Source organism: Rhinoraja longicauda, chromosome 3 (assembly GCF_053455715.1).
Source record: "Rhinoraja longicauda isolate Sanriku21f chromosome 3, sRhiLon1.1, whole genome shotgun sequence".
Taxonomy (NCBI): domain Eukaryota; kingdom Metazoa; phylum Chordata; class Chondrichthyes; order Rajiformes; family Arhynchobatidae; genus Rhinoraja; species Rhinoraja longicauda.
Window position 1 is genome coordinate 86,670,848 of NC_135955.1, and position 17,227 is coordinate 86,688,074.

A 17,227-nucleotide genomic window follows, 5' to 3' on the forward strand; every position below is an offset into this window, starting at 1 on the left:
TGGTTCATAGATGTGCACTGAACATGAAAGTCTTTCTCTATTTTTCTCAAAAATTTGTCGCTGGTATCTAATTGCCACCAAGATGATCTGCTAACTGCAATATTCACCAAATGATTCTTCGCACACCTGATTTGAGGTCTAAATAAGGTCAGTCTGAAGAAGGGTATTGACCCGAAACATCACCCATCCATGCCTGACCCACTAAGTTATTCCAGTGTCCTTCTATGCTGACTAATGTTGGTCTGGAAGAACGTTTCCACAAAGGAGAGGTCGTACGGCAATATCCATCTGACTGGCACACTGCATAGCAATGGGGTCAGGCCGATCCTTCACCACACTGGGGACAGGTAGACCCTTAGCATAGTGGAACACTTGGTGCCCATGTCTTTGCTCCCAAGCTCGGCCTGAGACAGCCACACAGGAAGGTGGTCATCAGGTGGTCAAAACACTTTTGCCCCCCATTGTCGAGAGGCTTGTGCATCATGACCTATTGGAGCCACTTCATCTTTCAATACCAAATGAACCTGATGAATTGAATTGAATACTTTATTTGGGTAATTGCGATGGTGGAGGGGTGATGGATATGCCACACCTGTGTCAAGCACACACCAACACCTCTTTTTCTTTAGAAGATGAGGAAATTTGGCGTATCCCCAACAACTCTCACCAACTTCTACAGATGCACCGGAGGAAGCATTTTATCAGAATACATCACAGCATGGTGTGGGGACAGCTCTATTTAAGACTGCAAGAAATTGCAGAGAATTGTGGATGCAGATCAAACCATCACACAAACCAACCTCCCTTCCATTGACTCCATTTATACTTCATGCTACCTTGGTAAGACTTGGTATAATCAAGGACCGGGGTCTCGTCCCAGTCACTTCTCCTCCTCCCCTCTCCATCAGGCACTAGGTACAGAAATGTGAGAACGCACACCTCCAGATTTAGGGACAGTTTCTTCCCAGCTGTTATCAGGCAACTGAACCATCCGATCAACAACTAGAGAGTGGTCCTGAACTACTGTCTACCACATTAGAGACCCTCGGATTATCTTTAATCGGACTTTACTGGACTTTATATTGCACTAAACGTTTTTCCCTTCATCATGTATCTGTACACTGTGGACAGCTCGATTATAATTATTGTAAATTCTTTCGGTAGACTGGTTAGCACACAACAAAAGCTTTTGCATTTTTTAACAAAAGGGACCGAGTAAAAACATCAATGAGGTTCCCAAAGCCTCTTTGAAAAACGAGGCTCATTTTTTCACTGGCTCAAAATTCCTTGACTCAAGATTGCTCAGGTAGCTGGAGAAGTATCCAGGATGGCTGATGGAGCACATGGAGGCCAAGTAAAAACACCAAAAGGAGTGTACAAGAATTTATTGGACTGAAGTAGACACCAGGTACTGCAGCAGATAGTCAATGGTTCGATTGTGCTTTATTTGTCATATATGCGACTGCGTTGCGTAGTGAAATTATTCTTGCATATATTACACATGCGGGCGCCACCATTTCTGGTGCCATTATTCAAAGTCCAAAGTCCAACCCGACTGGCCACATTTGTGTCCTGGGGGCACTTCCTGCAGCCAACTTTGAAGGCGCTGGAGTAATTACCCCGGTTCACCCTCCTACCGCCCACATTCTTCACATCTAACGTCTTCAGCTCCCTCCCGATTACGCAGATTCCCGGTCCTGTCGACAGACAAGCCTTCGGGTGGGCCTCCGGTTGTGCTGTCCTATAAGCCTTCAGCAGAGTTCCCGATCCCACCGACCGACAAGCCTTTGGACCGGTTCCCAGTCCCGCCGTCCAATGATGCTGGAGCAACTCACCAGGTCAGGCAGCATCTCGGGTGAACTTGGATAGGCAACGACTCGGGATGGGACCCTTCTTCAGCCTCATATTTCGCTTGGGCAGCTTACAGCCCAGTGGTATGAATATTGATTTCTCTAACTTCAAGTTACCCCAGCATTCCCTCTCTCTCTGTCCCTCCCCCACCTAAGTCGCACCAGCTTCTCGTTTTAACCCAACAAACTGCTAACAATGGCCTGTTTCCTTTATCATCTTTACTTTTTTGCATATCTTTCATTCATCGTTCTTTATCTCTCAACATCATTGTCTAGATCTCTCGTTTCCCTTTTCCCTAGCTAGTCTAAAGGGTCTCAACCCGAAACGTCGCCCATTCCTTCTTCCCAGAGATGCTGCCTGTCCCGCTGAGTTACTCCAGCTTTTTGTGCCTATCTTCCTGTCCCAAAATGTTACCTATCCATATTCTTCAGAGAGAAGGGTCCCATCCCGAAACATTATCTATCCACGGTCCCCAGAGATGCTGCCTGACTTGCCAAATTATTCCAGCTCTTAGTGTTTTTTTAAATCAAATGAACCGACTTGCCCTCCCCCATCCAGCTCCACTTGTGGCCACACATTCCCAACCTCCCGGGATTGCTTAAGAGTTTTCCGGGGTTTCTCTTCAGTTTGTTGTTTTCAGAATTTGTATTTAAAAAATTTTGATGCAGTAATTCAGTTCGGGCTACAAGTCATTACAAAAAATACATTTGAGAATTGTTGCTTTTGTGCGATATGTTTAATTCTGGCAGATTTCCAGGTGAGAGCACAGAATTGAATTTCCCCTCCCCCTTTTGCAGCTTCCTTTGTTTGAACTGTTCGCTGAGAGCAGTAGAACAGGTTCTGTAGCATGTCCCCTGTAAATGCTGAAAATCTAAATGCAATTTAAAATGAGGAGATCTTCACAATGTTTTACATAAGTGAAGGAAGAATACAAAGAATGGAATAGTTGGAAGGAGTAACAAGCAACAAGAAATAGGTGTGTCTAGGTGGACAGTGTGGAGGGGGGGGGGGGGGGAGGGAGGAAAGGGGGGGTTCACCTATCCATGCTCTATAGAGATGCTTTTATTCACAAAATGCTGGAGTAACTCAGCAGGTCAGGCAGCATCGGGGGTAAAAGCGTGCCCAACGTCGCCCTCATTCTGATGGCCACCTTCGTGTGTGGCTGCATCAGGCGGAGCATAGAGCCAAGGCACGTGGGCACCAAATGCCACTACCTGCTGAGGTTCTACCTGTCCCCGGTGTTGCGAAGGATGGGCCTGGCGCAGATGCCACGCAATGTGCCAGTCAGCTGGACATTGCCGAACCATCTGTCGTTTGTGGACAGGTTCTTCCGGACCAACACCTTTGACCACAAGTCCATCGGGCAGTGGTCAGCACGGAACGTCCTGCAGGCACTGCAGGGGAATGACTCCATGGATCCTGTGGCGTGGTTCCCAGAACAGACAGCCAAGCTTGTCTGGCAAAATGCCTCATCGCCAGTTCTCACCAACAAGCACCAAGACCTGGCTTGGCTGGCGGTGAGGGGAGCCCTCCCAGTCAGATCCTTCCTGCACCGCCGGAACCTCACTACCAGCGCATGCTGCCCTCGGGACGGCTGCTATGGAGAGGAGACGGTGGCCCACCTCTTCAAAGAGTGTGGATTTGCCAGGAGAGTCTGGAGAGGTCTGCAGGGGTCCCTGTCACGATTCATTCCGAGCAGCTCCGTCACAGAGGACTCTGTGCTCTACGGACTGTTCCCAGGGACGCATTCCGAGACTGTCATCGAGTGCTGCTGGAAGGTCATCAACTCGGTGAAAGACGCTCTTTGGTCTGCCCGATCCTTGTTGACCTCCCAGCGGAGCGAGCTGTCCGTCAAGGAATGTTGCCGACTGGCCCACTGCAGACTGCAGGAGTATGTGCTGAGGGACGCTCTGAAGCTTGGTGCAGCCAACGCTAAGGCCCTGTGGGGGAGGACCACAGTCTAGGGTCCTTCCGCTGCTGGACATGGGGGGGCAGGGTGTGGTGGAGAGAGACGCCCCTCCAATAAGGGATACTGGGTAAATATATGTAAATGTAAGTAAATGTCTAAGTAAATGCCTGTATTGAATGTGTAACCTCCGGAAATGTCGGATGGGTTTGTTTAAAAAAGATGTTTTGTAAATGATATTTATTACTTGAATAAAGTATTTTTTGATATAAAAAAAAAAAAAAGCATCTGGGGAGAGAAGGAATGGGTGATGTTTCGGGTCGAGACCATCTGACTGAGCTATTTCAGCACTTTGTGCCTTTATTTTTAACCAGCATCTGCAGTTCTTTGTTTCTATGATTTTCAACGAGGTTCAGGAGAAGGGTGGAAATGTAGGAACCGGAGGTGCTGGTTTAAACCGAAGATAGACACAAAAAGCTGGGGTAACTCAGCGGGACAGGCAGCATCTCTGGGGCGAAGGAATGGGTGACGTTTCAGGTCGAGACCCTTCTTCAGAAAGGTCTTCCTCATGGTTAATTCCGTGCAGCTTCCTAACAGAGGCCTCAGATTTACTGGCCGTTCCCAGGGACTTTCTCGGAGATGAGACTCAAATGCTGTTGGAAAAACTTCAACTCAGTGAAATCCGCTCTTTGGTCTGCACCGAAAGCTGGTGGTCTTCCAGTCGTGTCAGATGCCCATGAAGGAATGCTACTGACTGGCACAATCCAGGCTGCAGGATTACGTGCCACGGGTCACACTGAAGCTCGCTGCCAATGCATAGGCTCTGCGGGGGGAGGGGGGAGGATCACAGTTTAGGGTCCTTCTGCTACTGAACATTGAGGGACTGAACCAGAGAGGGGAAGATCCTGAATGAATGAACTGAATTACCTTTATTGTCATTCAAAATTAATTGAACGAAAATCATTTGCCACGCAGCCACAACAGTACAGAGTAAAAGACACAAGACACAAACATCCATCACAGTGACTCCTCCAGACACCCCTTCACTGTGATGGAAGGCAAAAAACATTCTTCTCTCCTCCCCCATGCTTCTCCCACGGACAGATAGTTCGACTTCTGCCGAGGCGACCGACTCGCGCAGCCCCCGCAAGGAGATGGAAGGTCCCGCGGTCGAGCAGTGCCGGGCGATGGAAAGTCCCGCGGCCGCGCCGCGCCGCGCCGCGCCGGGAAAGTCCCGCGGCTGAGCCGCGCCGGCGAGGCAAGGTCCCGCGGCCGAGCAGACAGGGGGAAATCCTCATGCAGCAGAAGAGGTATCACCCCAAGGAGACATGAATGGCAATGGTGCCAGGTACAAAGCAGACGGGCTAACACTATCATGATTAAATCAGCAACACTAAATGCATAGACCAAGATTAAGAATGTATTAAGTGCTTTGCACTGTTTTCTTTTGTATATTTTTATTAATAATGTTGGAAGGAATTAGGATACAGTTACAAGTTTAAAAAAAAACTATTCTGTCATCATCGGAGGCCATAAGAGATATTATTGGAAACATTCCATTCAGAATTCAGTATTTTAAAACAATTTTAGTTCTTCAGTTCCAAATTTTGTCAGAAATCAGTGTCACTTATTTTAAATGAGTTGCAATGAGATTCTGGAATATGTTCTGAATCTATACCATATTGACCAAAACTCGAGATAGACACAAAATGCTGGAGTAACTCAGTGGGACAGGCAGCATCTCTGGAGGGAAGGAATGGGTGACATGTCAAGTCGAGACAGTCTGAAGAAGGGTCTCGACCCGAAACATCACCCATTCCTTCTCTCCAGAGATGCTGCCTGTCCCGCTGAGTTACTCCAGCATTTTGTGTCTATCTTCGGTTTTAATCAGCATCTGCAATTCCTTCCTTGACCAAAACTCTGTTCAACTTATTAACCCTCAGGGTATGAGAAAACTATTTTTTTCTTCACATTCCTGGGCGTTAACATCTCAGATAACCTTTCCTGGGCACACATAGCACATAGCTGTAATCACACAAGAGTTTATTTCTTAAAAGTTTGGTATGCCACCAAAATACTCCAACAAACTTCTACGGACATATTGTGGAAAGAATCTGCAGTGGTTGCATCGGAACCTGGGATGGCAAATGCAACATACGGGAAAACAAGAAGTCGCAGAGTGTGGTGGATGAATCCTGATCCGTCATAGGCACGACCTTGTCCACCATCAAGAGCATCTACATGAGATGCTGCCTCAAATTTTGGGCAATGTGGACTCCCTTTTTGTTTCATGTTAGACAACTGGGCTTCCCTGCAATTCCAGAGTGATGTATAGCTATATTAATTTATATATATTTTTTAATCCTCGTTGAATGGAGACGAGATGATACATTATGTTGTACTGGAAGAAAAATATATATTTTAAAAAGGTGGCATCTACCAACAGGGATCCTCACCCCCGTGCCCACTTCTCGCTGCTACCATCAGGCAGGAGATAAAGAAGTCTGAAGTCTCACATCACCAGGTTCAGAAACAGATATATGTAGAAAGGAACTGCAGATGCTGTTTATACACCGAAGATAGACACAAAATGCTGGAGTAACTCAGCCTCTCTGGAGAGAAGGAACGGGTGATGTTTCAGGTCGAGATCCTTCTTCAGACTTACTTTCCCACGACCATTAGGTTCTTGAAAACAACCTTCTGTGGTGCAGCAGTAGAGTTGCTGCCTTACAGCGAATGCAGCGCCGGAGACTCAGGTTCAATCCTGACTACGGGCGCCGTCTGTACAGAGTTTGTACGTTCTCCCCGTGACCTGCGTGGGTTTTCTCCGAGATCTTCGGTTTCCTCCCACACTCCATAGACGCACAGGTATGTAGGTTAATTGGCTGGGCAAATGTAAAAAATTGTCCCTAGTGTGTGTAGGATAGTGTTAATGTGCGAGGATCGCTGGGCGGCACAGACCCGGTGGGCCGGTGGGCCGAAGGGCCTGTTTCCGCGCTGTATCTCTAAATCTAAATCTAAAAAACCTGCACAGCCCTAATCCAACCTCGTCCTAGGATCACAATGAACCACCTCTTGCACTGGTATGAACTTGTTTTCTTATTGTGTTTTGTTTTTTTACATTCTTTTCTATTCACTGTCTTGTGCAATTTATATTTAAGTTTAGTTTGGTTTATATGTACTGAGATATAGTGAAAAGGTTTTCATGTTGTGTGCTATCCAGTCAGTGAATAAAAAACTACACATTATTACAATCTAGTCGTCCACAGTGCACAGATACTGGATAAAAGGTTTCACGTTTAGCGCAAGACAAAATCCAGTTAAGTCCGATTAAACATAGTTTAAAGGTCTGCAGTGAAATATTTAATTGATGTTTTTATTTCTTGTCTATGTGACATTGCTGCAAGATTTTCATTGTACTGTTCCTTCACCTCACCATGCTTGTGCACATGACAATAAACGTACAGGTTGCATTAGGGGAGTGCAGGCTGGTTCAAGAACCTGATGGTTGTAGGACAGTAACTGTTTCTGAACTTTGGTGATGTGGGACTTCAGACTTCTTTATCTCCTGCCTGATGGTAGCAACAAGTCTGAAGAAGGGTGTCGACCCGAAACGTCACCTATTCCTTTTCTCCAGAGATGCCGCCTGACCCGCTGAGTTACTCCAGCATTTTGTGTAGGAAATCACAAAATGCTGGAGTAACTCAGCAGGTCAGGCAGCATCTAGGAGAGAAGGAATGGGTGATGTTTCGGGTCGAGACCCTTCTTCAGACTGAAGGGTCTCGACCCGAAACATCACCCATTCCTTCTCTCCTAGATGCTGCCTGACCTGCTGTTACTCCAGCATTTTGTGATACCAGCATTTTGTGTTTATCTTTGGCAATCAGCATCTGCAGTTATTTCTTACACAACAAACAACTTGATTTACAGAATCCTTTATGTGGTGTTGCGTAAACCTTTGATAACAAGTATCAGTGTGAGTAATACCTGTAACCACAGACATATTACAACCTCATCACTATTTTCTATGATTTAGTGTGGGCGGTGGATTCTAATTATAATTATAATGACTAGCGGGGTGCTGCAAGACTCAGTGCTGGGACCCCAGTTATTTACAATATATATCAACAATTTAGACTAGGGAATTAAACGTGACATCTCCAAGTTTGTGGATGACACAAAGCTGGGTGGCAGTGTGAGCTGCAGGGAGGATGCTATGAAGCTGCAGGGTGACTTGGATAGGTTGGGTGAGTGGGCAGATGCAGTATAATGTGGCTATATGTGAGGTTATCCACTTTGGTGGCAAGAACTAGAAGGCAGATTATTATCCGAATGGTGTCAGATTAGAAAAAGGGGAGGTACAACGAGACCTGAGTGTGCTTGTACATCAGTCATTGAAAGTACGTATTGCAGGTACAGCAGGCAGTGGAAACCCCCTCCCCACAGGCACTTTCGCCTCCAACCACAGGAGATGCAACACCTGTCCCTTTACCTCCACCCTTGACTCCATCCAAGGACCCAAACAGTCTTGCCAGGTGAGGCAGAGGTTCACCTGCACCTCTTCCAACCTCATCTATTGTATCCGCTGTTCCAAATTCAACTTATTTACATCAGCGAGACCAAACTTTAAGAACTGAGTACTAGAAATGGTATCCACTACTCTAGATGTCAACTTCTTTACATCAGCGAAACCAAACGCAGGCTCGGCGATCGTTTTGCTCAACACCTTCGCTCAGTCCGTCTTAACCAACCTGATCTCCCGGTGGCTGAGCACTTCAACTCCTCCTCCCCCTCCCACTCCCACTCCCAGTCTGACCTTTCTGTCATGGGCCTCCTCCAGTGCCATAGAGAGGCCCACCGGAAATTGGAGGAACAGTACCTCATATTTCGCTTGGGCAGCTTACAGCCCAGCGGGATGAACATTGACTTCTCTAACTTTAGATAGTTCCTCTGTCTCTCTCTTCCCCTCCCCTTCCCAGATCTCCCTCTATCTTCCTGTCTCCACCTATATCCTTCCTTTGTCCCGCCCCCCTGGCATCAGTCTGAAGAAGGGTCTGACCCGAAACATCACTCATTCCTTCTCTCCTGAGATGCTGCCTGACCCGCTGAGTTACTTCAAATTTACAAAAAATTGTGTCATTCTTCAGCCTGATTTCAATGGATAGGGAGATACATAGATCAAGAAATGCAAAAATAGTACAAAGGGAATGGAGATCAAGGGCAATGTAGAATAGATCATTGTTAGTTGGGAGAAGGGAGAACTTCTTCAAAGTAGACATACCTTGAGGAGAATTCGCAGCGGAGCAGACAAAATGTGTAGGAAAGAACTGCAGATGGTGGTTTAAAGTGAAGATAGACACAAACTGCTGGAGTAATTCAGCGGGACAGGCAGTACCTCCGGAGAGAAGGAATAGGTGACGTTTCGGGCATTTTATTTCGTAGTTAGTGTGTGCATTCCAGAGCTTTGCAGTTTCTGGTTCCAGTCAGATACTTCCCAACTGCATGAGTCATTTACATTGTGAGTCGTCCCTCCTTTATCAGTGGAAAACATCAACGCGTGTGGAATTACCTGTTCTGCAACAACTGAAAATAAACTTGTTGATGAAATAAGCGGCGTCTCTGTTGACAGCGGTGTAGCAGCCAATGAGTTGCAGGGTGGGGAGGAGAAGCCAGGCCACAGAGCCCACTAACGCGCAGACGAAAATGAAGTTAGGAAACAAAGCACAGCCTCTTTGCTCAATAATAAAAACAACACAATAATTTCGCCAGAAGATTGCAGTGAGTGGCGGACATCCAATCTGAGTCGCATCTCAACCCAAAACACATCTCAGGTTTCTCACAGCAACCTTTGATTGGCAGTAGAATTGGCCAATAATTCCCCATTTGTTTTGGAATTGCTTTGTCGCCGATTCAATGTGAAAATTGTCATTGTGATCGAAAGGAAAAGTCAGGGGGCGATTAAAAAAAAAGTTAGCACTGGGTTGTAGCTGGGACATTTTTGGCCGGTGTGGGCAAGTTGGGCCGAAGGGCCTGTTTCCACACTGTATCACTCTATGACACACAGTCTAGAGCCCATTCCTTCTCTCCTGAGATGCTGCCTGACCCGCCGAGTTACCCCAGCTTCTTGTGATACCTTTGATTTGTACCAGCACCTGCAGATATTTTCCTACAGTCTAGAGTCTGTAGTCTACTCCGAAGGTGGAGTTTACATGCACATTAGACAATAGACAGTAGGTGCAGGAGGAGGCCATTCGGCCCTTCGAGCCAGCACCGCCATTCAATGTGACCGTGGCTGATCATATGTAGAGTCGTATAAGTATAAGAAAATAACTGCAGATGCTGGTACAAATCGAAGGTATTTATTCACAAAATGCTGGAGTGACTCAGCAGGTCAGGCAGCATCTTGGGAGAGAATGAATGGGTGACGTTTCGGGTCGGGTCGAGTCATATCCACTGCAGTTCACCAGATTGATCCCTGGAATGGCAGGACTTTCATATGAAGAAAGACTGGATAGACTAGGCTTGTACTCGCTGGAATTTAGAAGACTGAGGGGGGATCTTATTGAAACATATAAAATTCTTAAGGGGTTGGAGAGGCTAGATGCGGGAAGATTGTTCCCGATGTTGGGGAAGTCCAGAACCAGGGGTCACAGCTTAAGGATAAGGGGGAAGTCTTTTAGGACCGAGATGAGAAAACATTTCTTCACACAGAGAGTGGTGAGTCTGTGGAATTCTCTGCCACAGAAGGTAGTCGAGGCCAGTTCATTGGCTATATTTAAGAGGGAGTTAGATGTGGCCCTTGTGGCTAAAGGGATCAGGGGGTATGGAGAGAAGGCAGGTACAGGTTACTGAGCTGGATGATCAGCCATGATCATATTGAATGGCGGTGCGTACAGGCTCGAAGGGCCGAATGGCCTACTCCTGCACCTATTTTCTATGTTTCTATATATATGTATGTAGAGTCTACATAATACATGCAGAACCTAAATACATGTATGTAGTCTACATACATTCATGTAGTAGGGATTCTTGAGGTAAAATGAAGCAGAACGCTAAAGAGTGTGGCTTCGGTGGCTGAGTGTGGACTTGCCTTGTGTTGTGTTGCTGTAGTGTTGTGGCAGCTCAGGTGCTGGGGGGGGGAGGGGAGGGGAGGCGCCAGTGATGGACCCATGGGCAGGGCAGGGCTCCACCAGTCGGTGCGGGTTGGAGGCGGGCTCTCACCAATCCTCCTCAGGGTGGGGTAGGAAGGAGTCTCACTCTGTGCGGGCTGGAGGAGAAGAGAGGAGAGGAGAGGAGAGGTGGAGGTAACGACGTCGACAACAACAGCTGCTACTACTACAACCACAACCACCACTACCACTACAGGTGAGGTGATACAGTCCCACTGCCGCAGGTAGGAAAAGGTCGTCCCCCCACCCCCACCCCCACCCCCACCAACAAAAAACAAACCCAAACTTTTTCCTCTGTTTTGTTTCGAATATCACACCTTGGAGTTATAATCCAACCTGTTACCTGGGAAACAATCCCCTCCTGTCGTGTGTGTGTGTGTGTGTATGTTTGTATGTATGTATGTATGTGTGTGTATGTGTATGTATGTATGCATGCATGTATGTGTGTGTGTGTATGTATGTGTGTGTGTGTGTGTATGTATGTGTATGTGTGTGTATGTATGTGTGTGTGTGTGTGTATGTATGTGTGTGTGTGTGTGTATGTATGTGTGTGTGTGTATGTATGTGTGTGTGTGTGTGTATGTATGTGTGTGTGTGTATGTATGTGTGTGTGTGTGTGTATGTATGTGTATGTGTGTGTATGTATGTGTGTGTGTGTGTGTATGTATGTGTGTGTGTGTATGTATGTGTGTGTGTGTGTGTATGTATGTGTATGTGTGTGTATGTATGTGTGTGTGTGTGTGCGTGCAGTGCAGGTAGGGTGGGGGGGGGAGTCGCTCGGGTCTGTGTCACTCTCATGTTGTCTGTGTAATGCAACATGTTGTGCAGGTTTGCCTGGCCACTGGAAGACGAGGAACACCTGGCCGCCCTCGATCACAGGGAGTTGCTGTTTAAAGAGTGAGAATGTCTAGCCACGTAATGGACAGCCCGCCGCCCTACAACTCCGGCAGTGAATACTAGTGAGTATCTCTCTCTCTCTCTCTCTCTCTCTCTCTCTCGAGTTGCACACTTGCCTTTTGTTTTTGAATTAATCCCCCCCTCCTCTTCTGAACGGCGACACTTCCTGTCCCGTCCATCTACCTATTGAGAGGCCAGAGTACAGGAGCAGGGAGGTTCTGCTGCAGTTGTACAGGGCATTATTGGTGAGACTATGGCGAGTCGTAGGCGAAGTACGTTGAGGTAGACGTTTATTATAACATTAACAACTGTGACAATCAACGCACCAAACGACAGACAACCATAAATCTTACTGTCTCTCTCGGAGGACTGTACCAGACTGCCCAGTTCCTTTACCTGCACACCACCTCACCTCTTCTACCAATCAGAGGGTTCGATGGTCTGGACCAATCCCTGTGTCCCTACATGACCCCCCCCCCCCCCCAGAACCCTCGGTGCGGTACCGGGCAGGTGCCCGGACCATCCGACCGGAGCGGGTGCGGAGAGGAGAGGGGGGCCCTGCCGGGGGTGGGGACGGGGAAACCGGCACCGCGGGAGGAGGGGAAACTGCCGGAGCCGGAGGCGGCAGTGGCAAGGAGACCGGGGGAAGCGGGGTCCCGAACGGGGGCAGCGAGGGGGAAAACTGCTGTACGGGAGCCGCGGCCGGAGGACGGCCCCGGCGAGGAGGTTGAGCCGCTGTGACGGGCTGGTCTGGGTCTAAATAGGCAGGCTTGAGGCGGGACACCGAGACAACCTCTTGTCGTGTACCCACTTCTAACGTGAAGGTGACTGTGCCTCTCTTCACTACCCTGAACGGACCCTGGTAAACTGGCCGGAACAGGGGGCGGTGGGCATCGATGCGCCGGAAAACGAACTCGCAGTCGCCCAAGGCCGGCGGGACGTGTGAAGAGGGATCCCCGTGACGAGAAGCAGGGACCGGGGCCAGGGACCCCACCCGCGCTCGGAGTGAAGCTAAGAGTTCTGGCATGGAGGGATGGGGGGTGGAACATTGGGGGAGAACGTCGCCTGGTACCCGCAGGGGCGAGCCATAGACCAGGTCTGCCGAGGAAGCTCCGAGATCGTGCTTCGGAGCCGTGCGGATACCCAGGAGAACCCATGGGAGCTGGTCGGCCCAGTCGGGGCCGGACAGGCGGGCAGTGAGTGAGGCTTTAAGCTGCCTGTGGAACCGTTCCACCATCCCGTTGGCCTGGGGGTGATAGGCGGTGGTTTGTTGTAGTCGGGACCCACATAGCTGAGTCAGAGCCACCCACAGGGACGCGGTGAATTGGGCGCCCCGGTCAGTAGTGATGACGTCCGGGACGCCGAAACGGGCAATCCAATTTAGTGCCAGAGCCCGCGCGCAGGAGGCTGCTGAGATGTCGGACAATGGGAGCGCCTCTGGCCACCGGGTGAATCGCTCGACTACCGCGAGGAGGTGGGTGTAGCCCCTGGAGTGGGGTAACGGGCCGACGAGATCCACATGGATGTGGAGGAATCGGACTGCGGGGACCGTGAACTGCTGGACGGGGGGCCGAGTGTGCCGGTGTACCTTGGAGGTTTGGCATGGAATGCAGGAGCGGGACCAGGCGGCCACCTGCCTCCGCAACCCGTGCCAGACAAATCGAGCCGCAACCAGAGCCGAAGTGGCCCGTATGGACGGATGTGCCAGGCCGTGAATAGTGTCGAAAACCTGGCGCCGCATGGAAGTGGGTACTACCGGGCGGGTGCGCGGCAGAGAAACGTCGCACCAGAGTTTGGTACGTGTGGGACCACAGGCTACCTGTGCCAACCGCAACCCCGAGGTGGTGTGGGAGTACAGGGAGGGGGTGTCTTCCAGGCGCTGAGCCTCCGCGAGCTCCTGGAAATCCACCCCGGAACTTACCTCGGCAACCGGGGAAACCGCCGGTCTGGACAGGGCATCCGCCACGGCGTTTAGCTTTCCCGCAATGTGCCGAACGTCGGTGGTAAATTCCGAAACGAAAGTGAGGTGTCTCTGCTGGCGGGCCGACCATGGATCGGAAACCTTCAAAAAAGCAAACATCAGTGGCTTGTGGTCAGTGAAAACCACGAAAAGGCGACCCTCTAAAAAATAGCGAAAATGACGGATCGCCAGGTAGAGGGCCAGGAGTTCCCGATCAAAGCACCTGGAGTATTGTGTACAGTTTTGGTCTCCTAATCTGAGGAAAACTCATTCTTGCCATAGAGGGAGTACAGAGAAGGTTCACCAGATTGATCCCTGGGATGGCAGGACTTTCATATGAAGAAAGACTGGATAGACTCGGCTTGTACTCGCTGGAATTTAGAAGATTGAGGAGGTGGGATCTTATAGAAACTTACAAAATTCTTAAGGGGTTGGAGAGGCTAGATGCGGGCAGATTGTTCCCGATGTTGGGGAAGTCCAGAACAAGGGGTCACAGTTTAAGGATAAGGGGGAAATCTTTTAGGACCGAGATGAGAAAACATTTCTTCACACAGAGAGTGGTGAATCTGTGGAATTGTCTGCCACAGAAGGTAGTTGAGGCCAGTTCATTGGCTATATTTAAGAGGGAGTTAGATGTGGCCCTTGTGGCTAAAGGGATCAGGGGGTATGGAGAGAAGGCAGGTACGTGATACTGAGTTGGATGATCAGCCATGATCATATTGAATGGCGGTGCAAGCTCGAAGGGCCGAATGGCCTACTCCTGCACCTAGTTTCTATGTTTCCAACTTGGAGGCGGTGGAATAGCGATGTCTCGAATCTCAAGTTATTTTTTCCCTGTAATAGGATCCCACAGCTATTGGAGTCATAGAGTGATGATACTGTGTGGAAACAGGCCCTTTGGCCCAACTTGCCCACACCGGCCAACATGTCCCACCAACACAAATCCTACTTGCCTGCATTCGGCCCACACCCCTCCAAACCTGTCCTGTCCATGTACCTGTCTAAAATGTTTCTGAAAGGTTGTAATAGACCCTGACTCAACTACATCCTCCGGCAGGCAGCTTGTTCCATTAACCCACCACCCTTTGTGTGGAAAATGTTACCCTTCGTGTTCCCATTAAATCTTTCCCCTTTCATCTTAAACCTATGTCCACTGGTTCTCGATTCCCCTACTCTGGGCAAGAGATTGTGTGTCTCCCTGATCTATTCCTCTCATGATTTTATATACCTCTATAAGATCACCCCTCATCCTCCTGCGCTCCAAGGAATAGAGTTACAGCCTGCTCAACCTCTCCCTATACCTCGGGTCTCGGCAACATCCCTGCAAATCTTCCCTGCACCCTTTCCAGTTTGACAACGTCTTTCCTATAACACGGTGCCCAGAACTGAACACAATAAATCTGAAGATCTGATCTATTGTTTTGTAAGAAAATAATTGCAGATACTGGTACAAATCGAAGGTATTTATTCACAAAATGCTGGAGTAACTCAGCAGGTCAGGCAGCATCTCAGGAGAGAAGGAATGGGCGACGTTTCGGGTCCATTCCTTCTCTCCTGAGATGCTGCCTGACCTGCTGAGTTACTCCAGCATTTTGTGATCTAGTGTCTTTGTCAGTGAGGCTGCTTTTCTGAGTTAACAGTGAAGCACAAAACTTGGCTTCCATGAGTTGATACTGAAGCATATTTTCTTTTCCTTCCATAGTGAAATTCAATATTATAAATTTAAATTCAGATGTAGCCCAACCTACTGACTATTTCCAGCATTGTTGGTTTTTGCTTTAGATTAGCTTTCAGTCAGAGAGTTGTAAATCTGTGGAATTCCCTGCCTCAGAAGGCAGTGGAGGCCAATTCTCTGTATGCTTTCAAGAGAGAGCTAGATCGAGCTCTTAAAGGGATATGGGGAGAAGGCAGGGACGGGGTACTGATTGTGAATGATCAGCCATGATCATATTGAATGGTGGTGCTGGCTTGAAGGGCTGAATGGCCTACTCCTGCACCTATTGTCTAGTGTCTATCTTTGCCTCTCATTTTTATCAGTTCTAAAGGCTATCAACAAGAAAAGTAACTTTACCAACATATATAATTGAGTTTCTCCAGCAATTTGTTTTTTTCTTTGAGATTCCACATAATCAGACTGTTCTGCATTTCTGGCACTTTGTTTTAATTATAAAATATAGAAACATAGAAAAATAAGTGCAGGAGAAGGCCATTCGGCACTTCATGGCTGATCATCTAAAATCAGTACTCCGTTCCTGCTGCATTTAATTACTTTTCACATCCTTGTGAGATTGAGCACTAAATGGAGATCCAGCTAGGCATTTTCATTTGTGTTCTCGTGTCTCAAATACTCATTGCTCAGAGTTGTGCAAGATGTTGGTGAGACCACATTTGGCGTATTGTGTGCAGGTTGGGCCACGTAAAGCAAGGATGTCATTAAGTTGGAAAGGTGGGGAAGTCTGTAAAGGTCGGGAAGTTGGAGAGAGGACGACCATTGGCTGAAAGTAAGTACCTGTTAATAGTGGTAGAAACGGCAGTTTAAAAAGAGCGCCAATAGGGCACTGTTAATCAGTCTGTAAAGGTCGGGAAGTTGGAGAGAGGACCACCATTGGCTGTAAGTGAGTGGGAATTACAGTGTAATAAGTCAGTCAGAAGAGAATACGTGGATTGGTTGATCATTTAAGTGTGAAGTCTGGTAAATTGGACAATCAGGCAATTTAATTGGTGATATAAGCAAGACTTGCAAAAGGGTGCAGCCCTGTCCGGGTGCAGCCCAGTGAGGGAAGTGCCCTGTGAGAAAAGTGCGAGTCTTCGGCGAGGAGGCTGAGGTGAGGAGGTTACAATTGTTTTAAGCCAGACACAAGGTAATGGCGGAAAAGTTGGTGCAGTGTGTTTCCTGCAGGATGTGGGAAGACAGGGACGTCGCTAGAGCTTCTGGGAACTACACCTGCAAGAACTGTGTCCAGGTGCAGCTCCTGAAGGGACGTGTGGTGAAGTTGGAGAGGCAGTTGGATGACCTCAGGGCCATCCGGGAATGCGAGAGTTTCCTCGACAGGACCTATTGTGAGGCTGTCACGCCAAGGGTCCAGGTCGAGCGAAGGTGGGAGACTGTTTCAGGGGGGAGTGGACGAGGACTACAGGAGACCCCAGTGGCTGTGCCTATTGCAAATAGGTATACCCTCTTGGGAACTGTCGGGGCAGAAGACGGTTCCAGTCCGAGTGGCGGACCTGTTAGCAAGGATACTCGACAGGGGAGACCGAAGTCAGGAAGAGCCGTAGTGGTCGGTGACTCCATCGTCCGAGGGACGGACAGAAGATTCTGTGGCAGCAGGAGGGACTTGAGGATGGTCTGTTGCCTCCCTGGTGCCAGGGTTCAACACATCACGGACCGGCTTCAGAAAATCCTAGTGAGGGAAGGCGATCAACCTGAAGTCGTTGTGCATGTGG

At 48.6% G+C, this 17,227-nt stretch overlaps 1 protein-coding gene and 1 long non-coding RNA gene across 3 annotated transcripts in view; one reads left to right on the forward strand and one right to left on the reverse strand.

Moving 5' to 3' along the window:
* LOC144592152 (uncharacterized) overlaps positions 1-17,227 on the reverse strand; it is a 42,269-nt gene that overhangs the window by 13,919 nt on the left and 11,123 nt on the right. Inside the window, exon 2 of the long non-coding RNA XR_013547097.1 lies at positions 13,745-13,885. This is a non-coding gene — a long non-coding RNA (uncharacterized LOC144592152). The remainder of the gene's footprint in view (positions 1-13,744; positions 13,886-17,227) is intronic.
* oclnb (occludin b) overlaps positions 4,948-17,227 on the forward strand; it is a 39,367-nt gene continuing 27,087 nt past the window's right edge. The window contains exons 1-2 of one of the 2 annotated variants that reach the window (XM_078396577.1): positions 4,948-5,067; positions 11,755-11,885. In XM_078396577.1, the coding sequence (XP_078252703.1) occupies positions 11,830-11,885 (56 nt within the window). In that variant the 5' untranslated portion in view covers positions 4,948-5,067; positions 11,755-11,829. Of the gene's footprint in view, positions 5,068-11,023; positions 11,123-11,754; positions 11,886-17,227 lie in introns of those variants that run through there. The other variant, XM_078396576.1, reaches the window with a different exon arrangement.